General features: G+C 36.7%; 2 protein-coding genes and 1 pseudogene across 6 annotated transcripts in view; 1 reads left to right on the top strand and 2 right to left on the bottom strand.

Annotated features, from left to right (window-relative positions):
• The window catches only part of SCAMP1 (secretory carrier membrane protein 1), a 42134-nt gene extending 26298 nt beyond the window's left edge, over positions 1-15836 (top strand). The window contains exons 5-9 of the mRNA XM_042028870.1: positions 1639-1767; positions 7359-7518; positions 9179-9280; positions 11069-11186; positions 12760-15836. Of these exons, the coding sequence (XP_041884804.1) occupies positions 1639-1767; positions 7359-7518; positions 9179-9280; positions 11069-11186; positions 12760-12924 (674 nt within the window). The 3' untranslated portion in view covers positions 12925-15836. The remainder of the gene's footprint in view (positions 1-1638; positions 1768-7358; positions 7519-9178; positions 9281-11068; positions 11187-12759) is intronic.
• A 3089-nt stretch (positions 15837-18925) lies between these two features.
• Positions 18926-24986, bottom strand: part of LHFPL2 (LHFPL tetraspan subfamily member 2) — a 121005-nt gene continuing 114944 nt past the window's right edge. For all 5 annotated transcript variants that reach the window (XM_042028873.1, XM_042028874.1, XM_042028875.1 and 2 more), the window contains one exon: positions 18926-23371. In XM_042028873.1, coding sequence (XP_041884807.1) covers positions 23115-23371 — 257 coding nt within the window. In that variant the 3' untranslated portion in view covers positions 18926-23114. The remainder of the gene's footprint in view (positions 23372-24986) is intronic.
• Positions 20497-23063, bottom strand: LOC121665039 (annotated as a pseudogene).

Genomic DNA, 24986 nt, shown 5'->3' with positions numbered 1-24986 from the left:
GGAACAGGGAGTGGAGAAGCTTCTAGGGCAGGGACATATAAGGTAATGGATGTATAAGGTTGGGCGGGGAGGCCAACGGGCCAACCGAGAAAGCAGAACTGGGGTACATTAACATACCAAAGCACAGCATTCTGGGGGAACCCTTTTCTCTTCACCCTAACCTGGGGAGGAGCTTTGGTACTAGGGACTGTCCCACCAGTGGACTCTCTTTGTCCCTTGTACCGCAGGCCCACTGGCCACCACAACCACCAAACTTAATTCGGTCACTGCTGCCACCTTCTTGACTCACAGTGACTTTATATATATGTCCAATTGCCTGCCCACATCAGTACCGACAAGTTAAAGTATGTTATTAAGGGTGTTGTTCATGTGCCCTGAAACACTGACAGGCTGAGGACATTGACCACTCCTCTAGGAAACCCATTGCAGTGTTTGATGATATTCTTGGTAAAGAAATGCTTCCTGATGTCCGTCATGAACCTACTTTGGCACCGCTTTGAACTATTCCATGTATTGCATTACTGGATCCCGGGGACCTGCACACTCATTTGGACTCCTCTGAAAACACCACAGAGTGGTCTTTATTGGAGAACAGGGTCTTTTGCAATTTTCCGGCTATTTGCATTCAATTGCCTTAAGATACTGGCTGCGCGTCTAGGACACTGTTATCGTATGTTGTCGTAATTGACTACAGTGAAAGATCTTCAAGCTGTTGCATCACCTCAACTCAATGCCTTTGGCCTTTTCCGCTCAGGCTCTGTGCAGCGTTGCATTTGAGCTAATGAAAGTGTGCTGCTTCCTATTTCAACTAGCCCATTTGATCACATGGTGATTAATGTAGCTCTTATATCCAGAGTTTGAAATGCTGTGGCAAAGTTTTGTTGCAGTGATTGTCTCAGCTGAATCTCTGAGTCTGCGCTTGGTATGACTTGTGTTCAGCAGAATGTGTACTCTAGCCTTTGATCAGATAAGCATACAGGAAACTCAGGTGTCTGATCCTGTGTCCTTAGCAGTGTCCTCACTTTGTCACACAACTGTATCAAGATATAGTGATGCTGTAGGGCATATTCTTGTTACAAAAACGTTGTTACAGACCATTTCAGTAACTGTCTTTCTTAAGACTTACTGCCTTTAGGTAAGTTTTGACAGGAAACCATATTGGAAACTAGATCAAATTGTTAGAGTTACTCTGACATTAAAAATACCAGGATTCTGAAAATGAAGAATGGTTTTCAGTCCCCCATCTTTGTATTCAACAGACTATGTGAGTATGGTGGGGCTTTAGGGAAATATTTAAAAGTCAAGGAATTCTCAGAAATTGTCTTTCTGTCCATATGTGTTTGTTTTGGGAAAAATTTTTACTTTGTAGAAGCTGTCAGGTGCCTGCTCAGTCTTTTATGTAGAAAAAATATTGTGTTTTCCTTGACCTGGCTACACTTAATTGTATTTCACTTCTGAAGTTTATGTTGAGGATTGCTCTTAAAACTCTTGGGTTTTGGTAGCCCAAGTTATCCATCCACCTGAGAAACTCATCCATTAAACAGTTCAAACAAGTTCAAATGTATATCTCTTTCTAATATACAGAGACTGAAATGACATTATAAAGGCCTTTTTTTTTCTTTATTTTCTGTTTTGCAGGTAGAAAAAATAACTGGCCACCTCTTCCTGAGAATTTTCCTGTAGGTCCTTGTTTTTACCAGGATTTTTCAGTAGACATTCCTGTAGAATTCCAGAAGACAGTAAAGATTATGTACTATTTGTGGATGTGTAAGTATTTCCTTTTTAAGAAAAATAAAGTGCCTATTCAAACCTGGTGATACATACCTGCTGCTTTGGCTTTTGGAACATCTGTAATGAAAAAGTATTTTAAATCCAGAAGCCAAATGTTGAAGCAAAATCTTATGGTTAGCTTCAGTTTTGAAAGGATTGAATTCCGTCATAAAAGCTTCCACAGAAAAAAAAAGGAGGATTATCCTAGGGCAATTCGGTTCTAATTTATTGGAATTGTCTGGTTTAAGTTTCTCCTGTTGTAAAATGAACTTTGACCATTTATTAACTTAGAAATAACTTTACTGTTTTTAAAATCAGCTTATATATTAAGAAATAAATCTCAAAATTAGTGTTAATAAACTTTTGAGTTCAAGATGTATAATATCCATTTGCTCTAGTATACATAGTTTTCTATAGTTCAATCTGGTTTTGATCTATAGCGGAGGCTTAATATCATTTTACCCTATTTTGAGAAAGAGTGTCAATTAGCTGAAGAATCAGCCCATGTTAAAACTATTCTTTGTAGGCAAAGAATGCTCTTCACCATCTTTCTAGGATTGATTTTGCCCTCATTGGGGGGCTGTGTTTTGACTGGAGAAATGGTGGATTAAGCAAGTGTGCAGGTGCCACACTTGTTTCTTCTGCCTTGTCCAGTGTGATTGATAAAAGCCTAATAAATATTCTGACTCTGATGAAATTGCGAGATTTAGGTACTTTGATGCCTTTAATATATTTTTAGCCTTCTGAGAAAACGTGGATTTCAGATGTTTTCTGTACTATTTTTCATAGTTTAAGATGTAGTTAGGAAATCTCCATTATTTTACATGTTACTCTGGTAATCTTGTTGCTGTGATTGAACCATGTAATTGAAACACATGAAATGAGCAGACAGCATTGAATCAAATCCATTCCACTTCATCATAATCTACAGCTTTCTATATTCATTGCTAGATTGTTAATCTTCAAATAAGCAGCTGTAGAGCATATGACTAGTCACTCTCATAAAGTTGACAGATAATTTAGATTTATATGAGATCTAAGGTGAAATACTCAGAATTTTAGGATGGTTACTAATTCTGGTCATTTGCAGGACTGAGTTCTGAAAGTGCGTATGTCTCAAGCATGAGGTGAAGTTGGGCAGTTAGAATTGCAGTATTAGTACTGTTCTTCATTTTCTGTCTTCCGGCAACAAGTAAAGGAAGTTACATTATTTCAAAATATAGATGAGCTACGCTTTTATACTGACATGACAGCTAATCTTCTAGGTAGACTGAGATTTCTGCCAAGTCTTCTTGCACTCTTTGTTATTTAGCTCTAGTACTCTCTGACTTACATATTACTCAGGAAGGCAGGGAAAGGGCATAGTAAAGGAAAAGAAAGACAAAATCTATTTCACAGTTTAAAAAAAAGATAAACACGACGGGGTATAGAACCCCATGCCTTAGGGTTGGCTGTTGAATCCATCCTTAGGACTTTTCTTTCCTAGGATTGTGCCTACGTGGTTTGGCTAATTTTTCATTGACCATTTTTCCTCTGGGGAGGTACTTATTCCCATAGTAGATCTGCTTCTGCTTGCCACTCTACATTTTATTTTCTCTTTCAGAACTTCCTATGTCTTGTAAGGTCTAGGGATTCTGTGAACATAATCCCATTTGGATAAATCTAGTACTGCATTCTCAGCCCTTCATACAGTAGGTCCTTTTCCATTTCAGCAGCCTTGGCAACAAACTTTCTGGTTTAGTTTTCTGTGTTTCCACAGTTAGTATTAATTTTATATCATCATTCTTGGTTTTTATATCTCCAAGGAAACTTCTTCACCTGTTTTAAGATCCATATGCTCTTTCATGCTTGAGAAAACAAGTCTGTTTGTATCCCTATTTCATTAATTCATCCCTCTTTTCTCCTTTTGTATCAGAAGTCAGATTTTTCTGATACTTTGATGCGGTTTTATCTTTGCACATTTTTTCCCAAGGGGAGAGACTTTTTTTTTTTTTAAATAGACTGAGTGCTCACATGTTTTTGGGAACTACAACAATCAATTAGCAATGGCTTTTCATAGTTGTCGTTGGAGCTTTTCTATTCTATCTTGGCTTTGTGGCCATTGCTGCTTTAAGGGCTTGCACATGAAAATGATAGTTTTCCTAGTGCATTAACACTGAGCACAGCTTTTTAGATCTTTTCATGCTATTATTATGTCCAGTGTCAAGTACAATGTCTCTTGACTTGTGCTAACAGTCAAAAACAGGTTCAAAAAGCATGTGTTTTCCAGCTACTTTCCCCACAGGCTGATAGCATGCGCTAAATAAACACTACTGATTTTCAAAGATTATTTCTTATTTGAAGTTACAAACTGAAGAGATTCTGGTAGAAAAATAATACCCTGAAGTTCCAACATTTTTTCTTTTTCTGTTTAGGAGAGTTTCATCTCATCCTCTGTCTGAGGAAATGATAGATGGTGTGTGTGTGTGTGTATATATGTATATATATATATATATGTATGTATATCCATCTGTGTAGATGTTTGTTCCAAGCCTGTTCTAATGGGTTGCTGTCTTTTAGAGTTAAAAGATGTTTCTTGGTGTATAATTTAATTCTCCCCTCCTGCTCTGTCCACTGTTGTTATGGAAAACACATTTATCCCCATTAGTCATCTCCTTTTGCCTTAATTAGCATAGTTCACTCAGCCTTTCTTTGTGAGTGATGTTTTCTAGAGGTTTGACTGGTTGCTGTCATACAGATTCACTGTTGGTCCACTCCATATTATTATGTGGTTTTTTAGTGTGTAGCATAGGAAATTTTTTTAAAGTACCTTGACATTTTAGATAGCAAATGTTTATGTGCTGATCCAAGACTGTTTAATGCTTATGTTATATGCTGATCTAAGTCTGTTTTAGAATCTACTTTTTCCCTATGGAACGTATTTCTCTTTTCTGTAAGGCATGTTAGCATGTCTCTCCCAAGTGAGCAGAACAGACTAGGAGCAAAAGCCTAAACAACATCTGAAGCTACTTGGTGCTTCAAGGTTATGTGTGACCAAACTTCACTAGTCCAGTCCGCACTTGCCTTCTGTGAGTTGCCTTCTGGCTTCAAAACTCTCCATTCTGTAGGTATCCCATTCACCTTTCGGCAGTTCCAATCCAGAGTGACAGTCGTGTGTCCTAACGTGGACTTAGGTTTCCTGAGAATACAATCAAATGAAACATTACAGAAATTAAACTTAGTACAAAAATCTATTTTCATACAGTCTTAAGTGGAATGACAAAATCATTTCAACAATGTACATGCCAAATAGCTTCAGTACAACTTGTGGTCCTTATCTACAGTTCACTTTCTGACATTTATGGATGATAAAGTGTAGTTAATTAAGACAAGGAATATATCTAAGGAAAATTCTTCTGTTCAGGGAAGTTTATACCAAAAAAAGAATACTTGTTAAACTATTGTAATTTCCCATTGTTGCCTCTTGTTCTGGCATGGACGCCTTTTTTTAAACCTCAGCTGCTTCCACACACAAACTAGGAGAAGGTTTTCTTGAATCACACAGAGTACTCTATTGTTACAGCTGTGAAGTTGTCATACAGAAATTGCATGTTACAGACTTCTGCCAAAGACTTAGGTGATTTCAGCCTCCAAGTGGTCATTATTTTTTAATAGCTTGTATTATGGTTTAATTTGCTGAGGCAAGTAGGTGGAAGGTACTTAACACTTACCCTGAACCTACAAACACCTGTCTGTTCATACAAGAACAAAGCTTGCCTAGATCCTGTAGTGAAGGTGTTGGCTCAAAGGATAAATGAGTCCCTGTACCTTGCATCAAGCAGGCAGAGTGAAGGGCAAGTGCAGTGAAATGAGAATTGTCAGTCAAGACAGACTGCTGTCTTCCTCTATAGCTTGCTAATACTTGTTTTGTAAAGCTGAGACTCTGACAGTAGTGAAGCAGACCCCTGTGTTGCTGGTTTTAGTATCAGTAGTTGGGTGTGATGCTTCACCCTCTTTGGCACCAATGGTATTCTTTTAAAATTTGTCCTATTACCATAATTGAAGTTTTAAAAAAAAAGTTGTTTTGGAAAGTTCAAGCTCCACCAGAATTTGAATGTTTCTAGTAAACACAGGGGGTCTCTGTGTTTTCCAGTATTGAGTAGAAAAAGAGAGAATACCTCTCTTAGTTTCTTGTACTTACCAAAGGAAGGAAGGAACCGGGATTTGTATTGTTTCTTTTGCTTCATGAGGCATAAATACCCAAGTTCTGAAATGAGTTGCTTTGCTGACCTGTTGGGGCAGTGCTAAGACATGTAGGTGGAATAATTCCCTGTTACTTTAAAGAACAAAGTGCTTTGATTCTGGTGACTCTTACAGGAAGATACAATTTTTCTGAGGACATGTTTTCAGTTTCATCAGTCTTTCATGCAATGATCTGTGCATCTTGCTTTTAAGAGTTTTTTCCCACTGTGTCAATTTAGGGCTTAAGTCGTAGTTGAAACAGCAACAAAAGAGCTTGAGGATTCTCTTTTTCAGAATCTTTATTCTGTTAACCCTACCATCCAGTAGAATGACTAAAATGTTTCTCTGAACTTAAATAAAAAAAAAAAACATTGCTGTCAGGAGCAGTTTGTGCAGTTATAAATATCCTACTTTATCCTGATCCATAAGGAAAGAATTTGTCCTCTGAGGCAGCAAAATCCCTCCTGAATCACTGGTTATTGCTGAACAAAGAGAGAAATTCATGTTCATCCTTGAAGTCTAGCAGAACTTACTTCTGTGCCAGATAGCATGAAGGTAGTAGTTGTAATGTTTCTTAATATTGCCTTACTCTGTTCTAAGAAGTAAACTTAATTGAAATAAAATGTGAAGTCATAATTCAAATGCATTTTCTTAGTAGAAATTGAATAGTTAACGTGTAATACGGTATTCCAATGAGAACATTATAGTATTGAGCTAACCACAGACCACCAAAAAGGCAGATGTTCTAAGAAAGACCAGTGTTCTAAGAAATATTTGAATATACAAAATATATTAAAGCATCTAGAACAGCTTCTTGCAGATTGTGTTTTACTGGGGAACATTCTTAGTGGGTTTTTTTGTTTTATTATATGAAAGACAAAAAGCTTCACATTGAAAGATTATTTGGGAAATTTTTGTTTACAAATTTGAATGAGCACAGTGCTTATATTTTGTGATGCACTTTATGTCTTTTATGAGCTTTCTCTCAAAAAATATTCAGTAGTCTCATAAATATTTATATTCAGTTATTACTGTAGAAAAAAATGTCAATTATTGCAGCTGTGGAAACCTCTTTTTTCTTAATTTAATGTTTGAAAGTGTTTTATTGTTATGACAGGATATTTTCCATTGCCAGGTAGCTGGTGGTACTTGAATTTTCATGTTGAGTTCTTTCACTTGTGAATACAGGGTTTACCTGAAATTTAGAAAACTGTAAAAATCAATTTATTACAGAAGGCGTTGAGCAGGTATTAGTGTTGTCAGCATGCTGATGTTTTGTTTAAAATGCTCAGTTTGGGTTTAACTTTAGCAGTTGTAATAATTTATTGTTTGAACATAACATAATTATTTTGCTTTTGCTTCTACAGTCGATACAGTGACACTGTTTCTTAATATCTTTGGATGTTTGGCCTGGTTTTACGTTGATGCTACACGAGGGGTTGATTTTGGATTAAGTATTCTCTGGTTCTTGCTTTTTACCCCTTGTTCCTTTGTCTGCTGGTACAGACCACTTTATGGAGCTTTCAGGTAACAACTTCAGCTTGACTTAGGATATTTAAAAACTTGTCAAAATGCATTAACATTCCAGAATTTGCTTGATTATCATGATGATAATCCTTTAAAGTGCTTTCATTAGAAACAAATAGTATGTTTGCCATTAATGCAGTTGTTGAATTTGAAATATAGATGCCAATAGTTAGTAATATTGTGGAATATCCTTTAAGATATTTATAGTTTTTACCACAGACAAAATATTTGTAGGAAATACTTAACTTTGTTAAAGTTAATAAGGGCTGGTAACAGTTGAAAAGAAAATTCTCATTAAATCTCTGCCTCTTCACACCAAGAATTCGAGTAGGTTAGTAGTCAAGAGTGTCTTAAATTTTTTGCTTCTTGAATGAACTTCATAAATAGCTACTCTTAAAATTTTGCATTTTTAAGTCATAGACACCTACAGTACTTGAAATAGCCTGAGATTCTTAAAAATTAGTAGAACAGGTATATAGTAAACAAACTAGTATTTTTCCTAGTCTTAGTAATCTTTGCAAACTTCAGAAGCATGAGGTGTGTGATTAAGAGTAGAATGATGTGTTTGCGTGCAAAATTAAACTTTTTTTTGGTGAAGATCAGCATGTAGAGATTTCAAATCCTGTACTCCTAAAGTTTTTTTTTTTTACATTGAAGTGATTCAGGATGTTCTCAGTTAAAATACTCTTATTCTTGCATAAAAAGATTGATGGCTAGAAGTTGCAATTAAGTGTAACACTTAGACTACAGGAAGTGTTTCTTTTTGCTGACCGAGGAGGTATTGCTGTACCCACAAATCTTTGAGGAATCATATAGTTTAACTTGCATTTCCTGTCTAGTAACTAAATCCATAGCTTTTCTTAATGAAAATTGCTGGTTCAGAAAGGAAACCTACTACTTGCATATTGAACTTCCAGTTAGTTGCTCAGCTGAAAATGGTTATTGAACTGAACTGGTTGTATGGAAATTACAAACTCCCTTCTGCAGGAAGAGCTGTCAAGGGCAAAATCTGTTTCTGTAACTTAACTAAATGATTTCTGCTTTCTTAAGAACTCTAATAGCAAGCATATCATATGATCATTAGTTTTGATAGTAGTAAGTTGAGTCTTCATTAAAATTTTGCCTGGACATTTGTATTTGGCTGGGAGTTTTTTTGATTTTCAGTCTTTTTAAGGCTGGCATTTTAGTAATTTAAACAGCGAATGTATTTTGTACATTTCACTTTAAAATAAGAGCTGCTTCAGTATTCTGGTGTGCCCTATGTGTCAGTAATGTGATAGGAGCTTTTATTTCCTTTCACAAGTTAAATGTTTACTTCCCATCTTGCAGCACTGTGAATTTCACTCTGAAAGTGGAGCAGAATTCTTTGTACAAACTTAAATGGTTAGTTGAAGAGCCCTTGCTGTGGGCTGAACAGAACTCTTCTCATCTTTCTTAGAGGTGCATGTGGCAAAAACACTATATTAAAGAAGAAAGAGCAGCTCTTGTAAATAAATGCTCTAAAAAACCACAGAATTGCTGATACTTCAGATCATTGTTGATGAATGAAAGTACTTTTCCTCTAGTTAATGCAGAAATAAGTTAGATTAGTACTACAGAATTTGAATAAAAATCATGAATTTTCTGGCTGCTTTAATCTTTTCCCCCCCACCTCTTTCAGGAGTGACAGTTCATTCAGGTTCTTTGTGTTCTTCTTTGTATATATCTGTCAGTTTGCTGTACATGTACTTCAAGCTGCAGGATTTCAAAGATGGGGAAACTGGTGAGTATTTTGTTTGCTGTAGCATTGTACTGCCTGTAAGACAAACACTCATATTTGAAGTAACAACCGCAATACAGTCTTTGTGTTTTCAAAGGAATAATCTTGTGTTCACTGGAATGTTACATTTAACTCTCAAAAGAAAGCATTTTTGAGTGCTCTTAACTAGGAGAAGTGGGTGAAATATATCCAAAGAATGTGAGGTACTTCTGTTACTATGTTGGTCAAAATTTTATCCTTCAATTTAAACCACTTTGAACTACTCTTTTATACACTACCTCCCCTATTAGTAGGAGTTAACTCTAATAGGAGTTATTACTCATTCTATATTTCGGGTAAACAAATAAAAATTTAGACATCCATAGTACACTGTTTGGATATCTTTTTGTATTGTTAGTTATTTCTAATGATATTAATGTACTTGCTCCTTATTGAAATTTATGCCTAAAATTTGCAGAATGAGTTAAGGCATCTGGGTGAATATAGTGGTATATCTTTGATATTATTTGAAGAGTTCATTTGTCTGAGTCACCTCTCTCTATGATCTGTAATAAGTTGATTTTTCTTTTAAAGGTTTGGAAATATGTAAGCTTTTACATGAATCTTGTATATATATTATCTTTTATCTGAGTCTTTGAGGTCTAATACTTAGATTTTACAAGGAGAAGCTGTGGAGAATCAGTCACTGTCCTTGGAATAAAGGAATTAACTAAAAGCAGGGTTGCAGTAGCCAGCTGGTAATGAGTGGCAGTGCTGTAGTTGGGTAATGACATGTCCCTGTATCAGTGCTTTTTGCTGCAAACCTCCAAATATATGCAAGGCAGACAAAACAGTATTGCTTTAGAACGGTTATGTAAGGAAAGATCCTGCTTTATTTTTTTTGCTCTGGAATCCTCTGTTTTGCGTATTCATCCAAGCCTGTGAAGTGTGCTTTTAAGTGTACTTGGGGAAGGAGTATGGAAAGTAGCCAGATCATCGGAAAATCCTAATTACAGTTTGGATTTTGGGGTTTTGTGGTAGATTACAGTAGGACATAGCAGATATCAAAGCAGTTCGAAACAGGTAGGGGAAAGTTTTAAGGTTTGGATTTACATAAATTTTTGCTTTTTTTTTCCTAATATGGAAAAATCTTTTTCATCTTAATGCATGGGGTTTTGTTCTTAAGGCAACCTGCTTTTTTAGTTTTCAAGTCTGAAACTGTTGGTGTCTATTGGTGTTTCAGTTTTGAAGAGTGGGGAAATGCTTGAAGTAGATACTGATAGAGCAGTTTTTTCTGTTAGTTCACCTGATGCTCTCTACTTAAGAAACGTTATTAACCTCAGTTGAGAAAGTATCACTATGTGGATACAATTAAAGGAGTCTTCCCACACAGAAGCTGTGTATGTGTGGTATGTTTCTGTTCTGTATTTATAGAAGTTAGAAACTCTATTTTTAGGGATATTTTCTCTTCTACAAATTCATGTAGTCTTGAATCAATCTGAAATGACAGTGTAACAAAATAACCTCAAGAAGTTGATCAGCAACTCTCTAATTTCTCCACAATTTTGCTCAAGGATAATATTTACAATGTTTACAGTGTTTTTGCATTTTTTGTGGAATAAATGGAAACTAAGCTTTAAAAGCATACCATAGAACCAAAATATGCTTTTGTAAAATTCCCATTATTTTTCTTTTAAAATATTCAAAATGGTTGAGAGCCAGGAGGTTATAAAGTTTTCTTTGGTGAGGGTATGTTCGGTTAAATGGTTCATGTGTTGTACTAGTAACATTTGTTCTTTCTCTTTCCTTCAGTGGGTGGATTTCATCTCTTACTGGACTTAATAAGAGTATTCCTGTTGGCATTATGATGATAATCATAGCTGCACTTTTCACAGCATCTGCTGTTATCTCACTAGTTATGTTTAAAAAGGTAAGTTACATATTATTCCCCTCTTTTGTTTCCTGTGTTTGATTTTGCTTTCTGTCTTGAGAGAGGTACTCTTTCACAAAGTAGTGGGGATTAAATTATAATCAAGGTGAGCCTTACCTGTTAACAACTGTACAGTTTTGCTTATACTCTTGTGGAGTTACAAAATGCTGTTTGTACAATGTAGGTATTTTCAGCAAATGGGGAAGGATAGTTCTGAATAAAGAGAACCTGGGAGGTAACCCCACCATGAAGGAGTATGTGAATGCACTGGACATTACAGTTGTAGCTGTAGATGCCAGATTGTTCATCAGGCACAGGGAAGTTTGACTCAAGTGATTGCTAAGTTTCAGCTCTTACCAAAGTCATTCCCACTAAAATCAATAGAGATGCTCAGCACCTCAGAAAAGGATTTTTATTTCTCTATCTCCATTGCTTAAATATTTTATTGCCAGCTAAGGATGCAGGAGCATGAAAACTCAAAGAAATATATTCTTTCTCTATGGTTACTTTTGGTAAATTTCCACCCAGAAGATCCAAGTATTATAGATACTGATGTGGTAGTAAGTCATTGAGGTAAATGTAACTGAGAATTCTGATGATGATGTGCTGGCTGAATTCTAATAATTCAACCTCAGTTACAGTTAGGTTTAAAGATTTTACACATACACAAATTCTTCTGACCTGTTTACAGTAAACTAGAAATTTTAAGTGTGTGCCTGGTGATGTCCTTTTTTGTTTTCTGTAGAAATACGCTATATAGGAGAGAAACAAGCAAGAAAAATGTATGGTGGAATATATTTTTACACTTTCCTTACTGTATGCATCTGGATTCTTTTCAAAAATCTGCATATTCTTATATGACTTGGTGTATCTTTATGGATGAGAACTAGTCACATTTATAAGAGAGAAAAAAGTTACATTAATTTTTCCTGCTACACTGGAATGAAAATGTCTTTGCAAGATTATTTTACAACCTTTTTGTGACTTAACTGAGTCACAAATAGCATTTGAATTTTAATACTCAGGTAATTGAAGTTACTCAGGATTTTTTGCTTGTCTGTTTTTGTTGGTTTTTATTTTGTTATATGCCATATTGTTAAGAGTGTAAGTCATATTGTTTGTTCATCTGGTTATTATACAGAGCTGTTGGCCATCACACTAATTTAGCAAATGTGTACTTGTATAATTAGGATATTTTGAAATTTTTAATGTTCAGTCAGAGTGTAGCTTACTCTTGTAACCAGTCAGAGTAATTAAAATGTTCCTAAATATTGTTGTAGCAAAAAGTTCATGTAATATACATCACACATTTTAGTAAACACGATGAGACCCCTCTGAACTTGCAAACAATTACAGGTATTCCCTGCAGTCAAATTGCATGTGCAACTGGACAGTGAAAAATTCAAATGTTTGTGGGAAAAAATTCCATGTTCTCATCTATGCATTCTCTCAAACACATGAATAAATCACATTTCCTCTCCTCACGGCTCCACTTTGTGTTTGAGACTTTGCTATTGGTGTACTAAGAAATGGGAAGTGTGGCACCATTTTCTCACTGCTTTTCCCTCCGTAGGTGCACGGGCTCTACCGTACGACTGGTGCAAGCTTTGAGAAAGCGCAGCAGGAGTTTGCCACGGGAGTGATGTCCAACAAGACTGTACAAACTGCTGCAGCCAACGCCGCCTCGACAGCAGCCACCAGTGCAGCTCAGAATGCCTTCAAGGGTAACCGAATGTAGGGAAACAAAGTCACCGTGGTTCTCTTCAACTGTTCTTTATTTTGCAGTCGCTTGCTGTATTCCCTAAACGCCTAGATGAAAATTCACACAGCACATTTGTATCTTCTGCAGCTGTGCATGGGTTAAATGGGAAATGTTTGGTTTATTTTATTATAAATTTATTTAAGAAGAAAACCATTCTTTTCCCTTCTTTAACATGTTGAATTCTGCAATGTAAAGCTTTCCATATTTTTTGGAGGATAAATAATTTCAACAATTGGCCTGAGAATGAACTGTGGTATATAATGATCAAATAAATGTATTAAGAATATGGAAGGTTTTTTAGCAGTTCACTCCAGTATGTTTTTTTTAACTTCAGGAAAGCACTTCAGAGCAATTATTTTCCTTTGCAACAACTGATTTCTCTATTTCTACCGTAAGAAGTGGGGTAGACTGAGAGATACTGAAAGTTAGGTTTCACTACTGCTTTTGCAGTTTCAGCAGCTGCTGGGGGTCAAATACAAGTAAGGCAGAGAGTATAAATTCTTTTCTTGTTTGGTTTTTTTGTTGGGTTTTTTTCTTTTTTTTTTAGGATTAAGTCTTTTGATATAAACCTGTAAGTTTGCATGAATACTGTTGAGTTACCTGATCTTGTTTAAGTAGTGTTTTGGTCCAGAATTTACCTGCGCTACCTTATAGCATTTGTTTGTATCTATTTCCATGGAGTATTCTCTACCTGTGAGAAATTACTATGGGGCATAAATGTTCTCTGTAATAGAATAGAACAATTTAAGGACGTTAACTGGTGATTTCAATCACAGAGCTAAATGATTATATATTTGCTATTTTTAACTTCAGTATTCACATATCCCCTGTCCATCTTCTATGTGCAGTGGTATTTTTGTTTCATTTGGGATTTTTTTGGTTAGTTTTTTGTTTGGGTTTCTTTTCAAGAATAGATTTATGTTTAACAGTGGTACTAAATCTCTAGGCTGGACAGTCATTCTGTTTACTGCCTGTCCAAAACACTATATATACAGTATTTAATTTTCTAACAGGAATATTGTCTCAAACCAGGCTCTTTAAGCAATGGCATTTAACAGATACTTGAAAGAATTTTAATGTTAACTCAGCCATCTCTGTGATGTGCTTTAAGCTATAGAAAAAAAGCTTCTAAGCTATTTTGATTTGGTAAAGGGAGAGATGTTTATCTTTAATAAAGTCAAATTTTAACTCATTGAAATGGAGGCCTAAGAAGTTAGATTGGTGCTGTGAAACTAACATAATGGTACATACCATGACAATATTCTAGAATATAATATAATCAGGTCTTAGTATAGTGTGAGTTTCTCTCCTTCGAAGACTTTATATTCTTGGATTGCCTCATGAGACTTACATACAATACTTCAGCAGTTTTTCAAACTCTTCTATAAACTGGAAAGGTGACATCCCACAACCTGTGTAAGTACACACTGTGGCTGAAATTAATTCAGCTCTTGAGGTGAATCATCTTTAATAACACAGCACAAAATTCTGAGGCCTCTCCATATTCTGAATGTGGACTGAATTTCATAGATTCTTTTTCACTACACTACATTCATAATAACAGAAAAAATACTCATTTGAAAAAATACTTCCCTAGCTTAATCCCTGAATCAGTAATATACTGTTAGCATGATTCTCCTATTAGTCTCCTTTCTTTTACCAATTTCTTTAAATCTGACTTGAATTTGAATAAACGTCATAGTTTCACCTATGCTGAAGTTCACATTAATGACTATACTTGCTTAAATATTCTATGTAACAAGGCTGTTAAAATGTCATAATAGTGGACATGCAACATTGACCTTAAATTTGTGTGGAATGTTTTTAAAGCTTTGCAGATGAAAGTCACTGTTCTCTGCCGAGATTGGGGACCATCATTCTCGCAGCTGTGTATCAAGATTGTTCTTTTCATATTTTAAACTTAACATGAGGGTTGTATCTAGGAACTCTGCTATGGATTACTTTTAAATCTAAATTTAGGCAATTCTTTTGGTATCTCTTGGATAGGAATCCCAGGGACATCATCCTTACAGTTTAACTGAAGTTGAAGATTGCATAATAATATACATTACCAGAAAAAAAACCCAAACACATTAGGAATAAAATCTGAATTTGACAGGTAGATTTTTTTTTAAATGTTTGACGGTTCCTTGAGAAAACATATGTAATGTTCTGTGTATAAGAATTGTTGATTTCTAATATCATGGTTTGAATGTACAGATTTAAGCCTTCTGAGTGAAATTCAGGGTTGTGTCACATGTGAATTCTTTAAACCAGAAATCTCTGACACTTTGCAGCCCAAAAGGGAGGGAAAAGTTTGTTTTTTGACAACAGAAGGCTGAGATTTGTTAAAATATTTTGTACCTAACAAAAATTGGATTTTATGGTCTCTTATTAATCAGAGTATGGCACCCACTTGAGTTGTCATTTTGTAGTATTGTGACAAACTGAGTACAAGGTATGAAGTTTAAACACTGGAATGTCAGTAGTCATTGATCTGTAATTTAGGAGTTGTTTTTATTTATCTGAGGATGTTTGTATATTTTGTAAATTACTAACAATGTTCTGCCATCCTGGTGAATGTCATGGTTCTGTACAAATGCACTTCTTCTGTCCCTCTGTTGCATGTCTCGGTAGTTCAGAAGTTTTGTATATTTATTGTATTAACACAGTGTCATAGAATAAAAAAAGACTTTTTTCCTAGGTGTTCGCTCTGTATAGTTTTGACCAATAATGGGGATTTTTCTTCTAACAGTCAGGGTGATATGCAGGGAGGATGATCTATATAAAAGTCTGACTTGCTTTTTATAATTCTGTATATAGATGCTGTATTTCTGCTGAAATGGTGAAGCAAAATGTCCACTATCAATAAATCTGGTTAAAGAGAATGAGTCTGCTCAACTGTTAAGAAGAAAATTCTTAAAATACTTGCAGCTTACCTTCTTGTGCTGTAAACTCACAAGGGTTAAAATTAAACATGCTCTGTCATGACTGAATGGAATTCTACAGGTATTAAGTGAATCTTAAAACATTATTGAAAGTAAAATGAAGTTGCGGAAAAAAGAATTGCTTTGGTAGTGTTTATTTTTCTCATTTCTGCCAGTGAATCAACATTTCTGTGTCACTCCTGTGTCCTGCTTTTTCCTTTTGTTTTTTTTTTAGGCACTATCACAATTTGTTGATTTTTTTTTTCATATAGTGTCAGTTGTAGCACCTGCTCTCTACTACTCACTACTGGGTGTCCTTTGAAGGGCTGAATGACTTCATCTAGACCACTGTGATGTAGATAAGTTTGTAAATGCATGATACAGAGAACAGTACTCTGAGGTACAGTCAGGATTATTTTGGGAGATGGCAGACATGTTTTTGAAGACAATTCTACATGCATGCATGAATTAGTATTGAAATTCTTCATCAAATTGATCTGTCTTTGTAATTTACAGATCTAGGATGGTGGTGACAGCAGACTGAAGCAAGAGGTTTTGTACTTTCTTGTAAATGTAAGCACGGTTGTGCCATATGATCCACTCGTGTTTTATGTTTAGAATTAGTACACAATTTTAGTGCTTTTGTGGGAGATAATTCCTCTGGTTTACTGAGGTTACTTTCCTCAAGAAGTTGTAAGCATGGAGTTGGAAAAGCATGCACACACTGAGAGAAAAGCATGGGTTAACAGAACTGTGATTAAAAATACTCAGTGATACTTCTGGAAAGATATTTCTGTCAAGGAAAAGGCACACACCCTGGAGCATTCTGGTTATGAATCCGTAGTAGGGCACAGTAGGTCAGATAATTAAAACAATTAGGTTTGACTCAGTTACATTAAAACATGTATGAATTAGTTTGTCCATTTTTCTACAAATTAATTTTATGTCTGCAAGTAGTTTTTATTTTCATAATTAGAAAAATCAGGAAGATTTACAAAGGAAGTAGTGCAGATCACTTAGCAGCAAAAGCCAGTGAAACTTTATACAAGAATTAAACTAGATACTGTGTCATTGATACTGAGAGGAAAAGAAAAAAGAAGTATGACTTGTGGCTCATGCTGCCATACATTTTGTTTTGGAAAAAAAAAATATCGTCCAGCAGTTTAATTAAAGTATATACAGCTCAACTAAAATGAGCTTTTTGTTGGATGAAAGTGATTACATTGAACAGTTGTGCTTTCAGTGCATCTGTTATATTGTCTCTCAATACACTTGGAGCTTCCTGTTGACTGTGTGTCTGTGTGTGTGTGTATATTTACACATTTATGTATTATATATATGTGAAAATAAGTGTACCATCCTGCTTTTAGTGAGTGCTCCTTCATGTTCCTGTTACGTTACACTCAGATGGGCAGGAAAATACTTCAATACAGGGGAGCTGCTCTTTGAGTGTTGAGAATATCAGGTTTTACTTCTTTATATCCATATTTCAGGAAGGGAAACTTCCAGCTGGAGAGGTGAAAAATGTTTGGGACTGATTTTTATTGATAAAGTTTGAGGCTGTATTAGCAAAAACAGGGCTGGTGCAGGCCTGGAACACAGGCTTGCCTCAATTACTTGTGACCCTGTACTCAGTTTTTTTGCTCTGCAACTCTGTACGGCTGGAGTTGGGTAGGCTACACTGACTGGAGCCCAGACCACTGTACAGAACAGCTGCCTCTGACCACTGGTGCCTCTGTGGTATCACCTGCTCTGCCACTGATTCAGCTGACAATGCTGAAAGTAGATTTTATCATGTTTATAGCCTAATTAAACAATTACATATGTCTGAGCAGTAGTCATTGCACACATGCCAAAGCATGGTTGCTGTTTTTCAGTGCAGAGCTGTTGTCTTTGTTGTGCCTGTATTTTTTTAGAGGAATGCATGATGTTCTTTTTAGAGGAGTGCATGATGTTTTAAAAGAAAAAATGCATATCCTGGATTGGACAGTGGGGTTACACTTTTTGTCCAAGGTAAGAGAGCAATTGGAAGTAGTTAGAATACAGAAACACAGAATCGATTAGGTTGGAAAAGACCTAAAACACTCCTGAGATCATTGACTCCAGCCTACGACCTATGTCATTAAATTTGGAATTCTTTTTCCTTTGCCTTGGTCAGACCAAGTTACTGATCCCACCACATATGAGTTGTACCTTAAGCCAGTTACAGATATTGATTCCTATGCTCTCAGAATTTCACCGATATGAAGATACTCCAAATAAAAGGCATCTATTTGAAAACAAGCTTTCAGTGAATTGCAGAAGACAACATCTTTGTATTCCTGTCACTCTGATACTGGTAGCAGACATTCACTTTGTGATTGCACCACTATTCAAAATCCAGCTGGAGCTTGGAGAACAAGTTACTAGGACAGAAATCTGTAACAATACACACAATTGGAGACTGGAACTTTGTGCTCTCTATTGCCAACTCCATTAGCTTTACTGAAGAAGGAAGGTAATTTTAGCTATTTGAATTTTAGCTATTCAAATCAATACTTCATAATTTCTTTAAGCAGTATTTTATATTTGTAGAATAAATGTTCTGTCTATGCCTGTTTTGAAGTTCATGTATTGACTGTGGTAGTGGTACATTCAGTGGCACCTGTCCCCTAACTTCTGAACTGTAGGTTTCTAAATGTTCCAAGTTTTAACCAAGAGCTACTTCTTGGAAGTTTAGGAACTGTTAGAAGTGTAATGAAACTATATGTAATTAATTATATATAAATTTAATAGAAGTGGGCCATCACAACTGAGAAATAAGTGACATGCTGACTTTTCTTTAAACTGCTGAAAGCCTTGTTCCTGGTTCTGCCATAGACTGGCTTTGTAACCTTTCTCTAGTGTTTGTCTTGTCACAGCTGAAAGCTAAAACACACTGTGGCAAACACCATTTTAAAAGTCTGTGTGTGATGAAGCAATATTTGTTTTACAACTGTTACTACCCCTTTTCATGAGAAAGGAAATGCAGTGCTTTAGTTGCAAAATGAAACACATTTGTCAGACCTGTATTCAATTAGAAAGTCTCTTTAATGCAACTGTATTGTATAACACATAGTTACAATTTCAGATGACATACTTTTGATCAGTAAGCAGTAATAATTTTTGAAGTCAGATGGGAATCTGAAATACATCATTGGACTGGGACCTTAAATGCTATTAAAGCTACAATTGAAGCTTAGCTTGGCTCAACTTGTCCAATATGCTTGTATTAAGGTAGTCAGACTCCTGTTAAAAGTTCAAAAACTCACATTTAATTGAAATTTAGATTAAAGAGAAGACATTAGGTACATCATTCATGCTAGCAAATGTACATAGTGGTGAGTCAAGGACAGAAAAACAGTACCACAAATAAACCATGGCTCAAAACCTATTCTAGCTGGATCGCTGCAGCCGCCCTTCCTATACCGAGGAGCTGTGTATGCATTGCTGCTATGCTCTGCTTCTGCTGTACTCTGGGCACCAGTGCCCATGGCTGTCAAGGAAGGCCTGAACTCCTCTCCATTTCCACTAGGACATGGGAAACTTCAGTGGGGGGGTTAAAATGAAAAATGGAAATGATTTAGCTGAAAAAAAAATCTCAGAATCCAGAGAACTTTATTGAGTAAAATAGATACAAAGGTGATATAGGCAACCCAGAAATAGCTCAGTAGCAATGTTTTTTGCAGTGCCACATTACAAATAAAGCACACTAAGAAACCTTGCTGAGCCTTTTCAGCTTTTAGAGTGTTGTTGGCCAGAGATGGACACAGCTTCACACTGGAAGTGTATTACATAGATCTGAGTAATTCAAATCAGTCTAGAAGATACTTTTGTTAAATCTTCAGGCTGTTGTTACTACTGTTGTATTGATCTTCAACATCAGTGATTTTATTGCATTACTCTATATACACACACCACCGAACTCCAGCCACTTCTCACCTGGGAAGTCCCTTTTCAATTCACTTGTTTAAAAGCAAAAACTAAAATTTTAAAAAAACAACAACCAAAAAAACCCCACAAAACCCATTCCTTGTATTGCACATCTCACACAAGTCTGTGTATATATATATATATTTAAATATGCTACAATTAAAAAAAAGGTCTATGGCACTTTATTGAATATAAGTTTAAGAAGTTGATGAAACCACAGATGTTTGAAGAAATCTTCAATACCACAAAAAAAAAGTTAAACTGAAGTAATTGGCACACAGGTTTTAAAGAATCCACAGCAAATTCCTCTAGATCCTATGCAGTGCATGTACATTAAGAAGCAGTTACACTCTACAGCCTCCTCATGAAATCAATTAAAGTAGCTTTAAGCTGATTTTTCTTTTTTTTTCCCAAAGTGCCTTTGAAAGCTACTGCTGAGGTGAGCTTCAGGAGCAATTTAAACAGCTGTGAAATTTACTGAGTGCACCCTGCACCTGAAAACCTCATCCAGGAGAAAAAATTAAAAATCCACAATATATACCACCTTATCACTTGCTAGAAAAACAGAACCCTGAGAAAAGAAATTCTGATTGTTTTTCCTCTGTATTTCTTCCCAGCCTGTCTTCTATCTGTGCTATGTGATGAACATGGATATTCTTGCGTTAGTTGATTATGCTGTTGCAGAGCAAGCTGATAATATACCAGCAACAAGCAGAAAAGCTGATTCTTCTTGGTTATGAATACAAATAAAAGCAAAACGTGCCACTGAAAATATCTCCTTTGTACTTAAAAATACCAAACTAAACCAAACAAAATGTACTATTGAGATTTTTTTAAGCGTCATGTGGCTCACAGCAGAGGTCAGCTAGTAACATGAATGAAGGTTGCTCATTGTTTACTTCTCCGCCAGAGTGGTGTATGCCCTCTCTACCTTTGTAAGAACTGACCTGATTCTAACTAATCAAGTGCTCAAGCCAAAGCAGCATTTGTCACCCTAATATTGTGTCAAGACTTGTTGGCAGTGGTGACCTGGACATTGGATTGCTACCCACCTAAGAAATCTAAAACTGTACATCTACTTAGTAATTAATTTTAGCTGGTTTATATGGTACTCATACAACTGCTTGCCCCCTGTTCCCCAACTGCAGGGCCCCCCAGGGCAGGGCAGAGCTGAGCTGGTGGCCCAGGTCCAGTGCATGCCCCAGCAGGGGCTCAGGAGGGATGCCTGGAGGAAGCCTTGCTGGACCCCAGGTACAAGCCCAGTGCATGTCCTTCAGGTGTGGGGGGGTGTGCAAAGCCAGTGAGACAAACACAGGTGTGGACAGGGTGTGTGGGCTGTGATTTTCATCCTCAGGTACCACTTTGTGCTGGTAATTTTGCTTTATTAAAATCTTGATTTGTGTAGGTAGTTGGTCCCAGACCGTAACTTTTGGAGGGGATTTGAATTCAATATTTAAAAAATAAGTGAGTTACCCGTTTAAAAATAGAAGATGGTGGATGTGGGTTACAGGAGCAGGTGAATGCAAGAAGAGGCTAGATTAAAACAATCCCTTTTTGAATGCAGGCAAAAGTTGACCTTGTTGCACTGTGTCTCAATGGTCACCTGTATTTCTGTCCACGTGCGGGCTGTAGGTGCCATGGCGTGGGCACAGAGGTGCGGGCTGGGAGCTGCTCTGTGTCCATAGTGGCAGCAGGCGCTGGATGGGGGTCCCTGCTCCACAACTGTTCACCCGTCCTCGAGGCTGCCCCAGGCCCGCCGTCGGGACTGCTGAACAGCTCTTGTGTTGTGAAGGACTTCAGCAGTGCCTTGAAAGCAGCTACCTACCTGGACAGTAACAATGATTTTTTTAGTAACTAATGGCACATTTTAAGGGACTGACCAGGCAAAACCAAGAATCTCTGCTCTGTGTAACACAGTGAAGCAACACTGTCATTGGATGATGTTAAATTAAGAAGAAGTAAGAAGAGGAATCTAAAATTCACCTAGTATTTCATTAGCACTACTTCTCAGATGAATTATCCCCAATGCTCCTATGGCACAGTTGTATCATTCCTTTGTTTTTTCAAACACCTTACAAACTTGATATCAGAAGTAGTTCTAGTAAGTGAGACAACACCACAAATAACACAACCAGCTGGCTTTGAGAAAAAAAAAGTCATTTGTGGCAAGGTCTGTTTAATTTCTGCTGTATTAGTTGGAAAAAGGTCTACTACTACACACACCAAAAAAAAAAAAGGAAAAAAAAAAGGAAAAAAATCTTCCCAGCCACATGGAATTTGTCAAGGTTTCCTGAAAAATTTAAATTTCCTAAAGTCTCATGTGCATCTGGGTCATGAGACAGATTGATATGTAGACTGGGAATGATGTTTCACTGACGTGAAAGAGAAAAAGTAATACTGTTGAAGTACAATGTGAGATCCACAGCTGTAGGAGAGGCTGCAGCCCAGGTAAGGCTGGTGCTGTGGGGAGCTGTTGTCCGCTTAGGATTTCAGAAGTTTTAATAAAGACTGTAGAAATATTTCAGTTTTATCTGAATCAGGTGAGAGCCAGTCTAACAACAGCTTCTCTGTCTAGTCAGTGGAAAAAATATTTACCTGCTAAGTAACTAACAAGTGGCACACACCTTGTGCTTGTAAGTTTCAAGAGAGAGAAACCTGGCAGAAACTTAACTTTCTAAATGCCGAAAGATTGGTGTAAACGTCAGCTTTGCTCTCTCCAACATACAGTTAATATCCAAGAAGGCACTATACTTCTAGGAAGTTCAGTACCAAAAAGCACCTCCATGAAAATGGTACCAAACCAGGTGATGATGGTGAAGAAATATTCACCAGTGAGGGGAGCCCTTGGAAACAAAGCCTCATTAAAATAGGCTTCTCTTTTGCTTAAGAAAATAAAAAAAATGTGCTGGCTTTTATTATTTTAAACCCAATTCTTCAAAGTGACCAAGGTGGGTTAGGCAATCCAATCAATCAGAATTTGTCAGTTTTAACAACAACATTCCTGCTATATACACGTGATTACTCACATCCCCAGTTGGATTAATATATTCCACTGTGTCCTGATCACAGAATGAAACTAAAATATCCCCAAGTATTTACATTCTGCTTTCTTGGGATCCTTTCTCTGATCCTCATTGCCCAGCAAGTAAGAAAGACCCTTTCAGTAGTTCAGGGCTGGAATGCATGGGGCTCAATCACACAAATGGTAAAAACATGTAAATGGATCTGCTTGTCCAGTCAATGGAAAGCAGATAAAGATCCAGGTGCTGGTATTTTTCCCCACTGGAGTTAAAGGAGGCAGATAAGGTTTTTTCCTTCTTCTATTTCTTCTTGCACTTTGTCACTGGATGTGGCTATTTCAGCTTGCGCCGAGAAGACTGCACAGATGAATGTCAGAACAGTGCCGCCGATAGCTGTGTAGAAAGCCCAGCCCAAGGAGCAGTCTCCTAGTTTGTAAGCAGAAGCATAAGGTCCACAATAGCTTATTGCCTTCTGGCATCCCCAACCTGCAGGGTAAAGTATCAAGCCTAAGATAAGGAAGAGCCCTAGAAATAAAAACAGATAGAAGTTTAACAAACATTCAGTTTGACACTAAATGCAGCACATCTAGTAATGGTTATCATGGTCACTAATACTTGTAATTACCAGGATTAGGAGAAAACTGCCATCTCATCCATCCTACCTTCCTTTACTGATTGTTCCCTAGTATATGCCAAGCAGTCTTTTAATTAAATTTGAAGCTACCCTGTGATTTATGTTGTGAAAGGATAGCAGAAGAATAATACTGCCAGTTCAGTAAGCTGCTCTCATAACAGAGGGATTCTGGAGTCAGCCTCAAACAAACAGATCCAAGTACCCACAGCTAGTGCATACATAACCCTGGGATCCTCCAAACAGGCAGGTGACTACTTCAGAAGGAAAGCACTTTTCTAGTGATGCCAGGAGCAAAAGCCTCAACTCCCCATCTTGCTAAACTGCCCAAACACTCTGCTGTGCCTCAGGCTGTAAGTGAAAAGCTCAGAGTAGATGTTTTGCCCATGTGATTGTCTCTCATATTCATAGGTTTCTCTATGAAGACCATCTAAGCAGTGAAGGGCTTCATTAAGGAAATTGAAAGTCACATTAGTGTCTCTGCACGCCTGTGTCTTTGCACAAAGAAAGGAGACTTAATCAAAATGTCCAATATGCTAGTGGCTACAGTGCTTTCTTATGGGTACTAAAAAAATCACAATGAATTGAATGCATACCTCCCTCCCACAAGGAATGTAGGAAGGAGCTAAACATAGGTATCACAGGTATCAAAATTTGTTTTCTGTTTACCTTAAAATTTTACTTAGAAGAACAGGAAAATTATGAAAAATAGCTTTTGTTTCAACACAACCAGTTTATCCAGAAAATGAATATAGCCTTCCAGATCCCATAAATATTTCTGATTAACTTTTCCTGCACTTTAGAGCCCTTTATTTAACCTGGTATCCTGATGAAAACAGCTGCTAAAAGTGCTGTCACCTTTTAGAAGTAGTTGTGCACTAAAACCAGTCTTTTTTTCTTTCCTATAATCAAGAGATTACAAAGAACAGGTTTAAAGACTTTACATCTCCTTCCATTAAGTTAGACTAGCAGTTAGACTTCTCTGCAGTATGTTAAGGTTCCTTAATTTTTTTTTAAAGAAATTCAGCCCAATGCATGAAATTTTCCTCACCAACAGTGAAAAGGTGGGTCCTAGCTAGTAAGCAGTTAATTTACACAAAATGCAAAAACCATCATCCAACTGTCTAAAATTAATGTCTGTGAATGCCAGACATTTCACAAAAGAAAGTCCTTCCTCCAGCGTTTTTCTAATAATGACACAACACCATGGGCATGAATGACCTAAATGTCATTACTCTTTGGGGCGGCAAAATCCATTAGTGAGTGATATCCATTCTCTGTGGAGGGATTTCATCACTGCTTACATTTAAGAACCAATGACAAATTTTATGCAGTGTTTCCTGGCTGGTTGGCCAAATACATTAAGTATAAAGTATTGCTTTATCTTGGACAGACCTGGATAAGCTGTGCATTCATCCTGCTGAGCCCTGCTGCCGTTTCAGACTAAACACTAGCAGTTCCTTCTCCTCTATTCATCACTAGTTTCCTGTTCTGCGCAGCCGGCATGAC

Source organism: Corvus kubaryi, unplaced genomic scaffold (assembly GCF_017639235.1).
Source record: "Corvus kubaryi isolate FWS band 111438036 unplaced genomic scaffold, C.kubaryi_AGA036_p1.0 37308, whole genome shotgun sequence".
Classification (NCBI taxonomy): Eukaryota; Metazoa; Chordata; class Aves; order Passeriformes; family Corvidae; genus Corvus; species Corvus kubaryi.
Note: the sequence above shows the minus strand (reverse complement) of the source record. Positions and strands in the feature narration are given on the sequence as shown.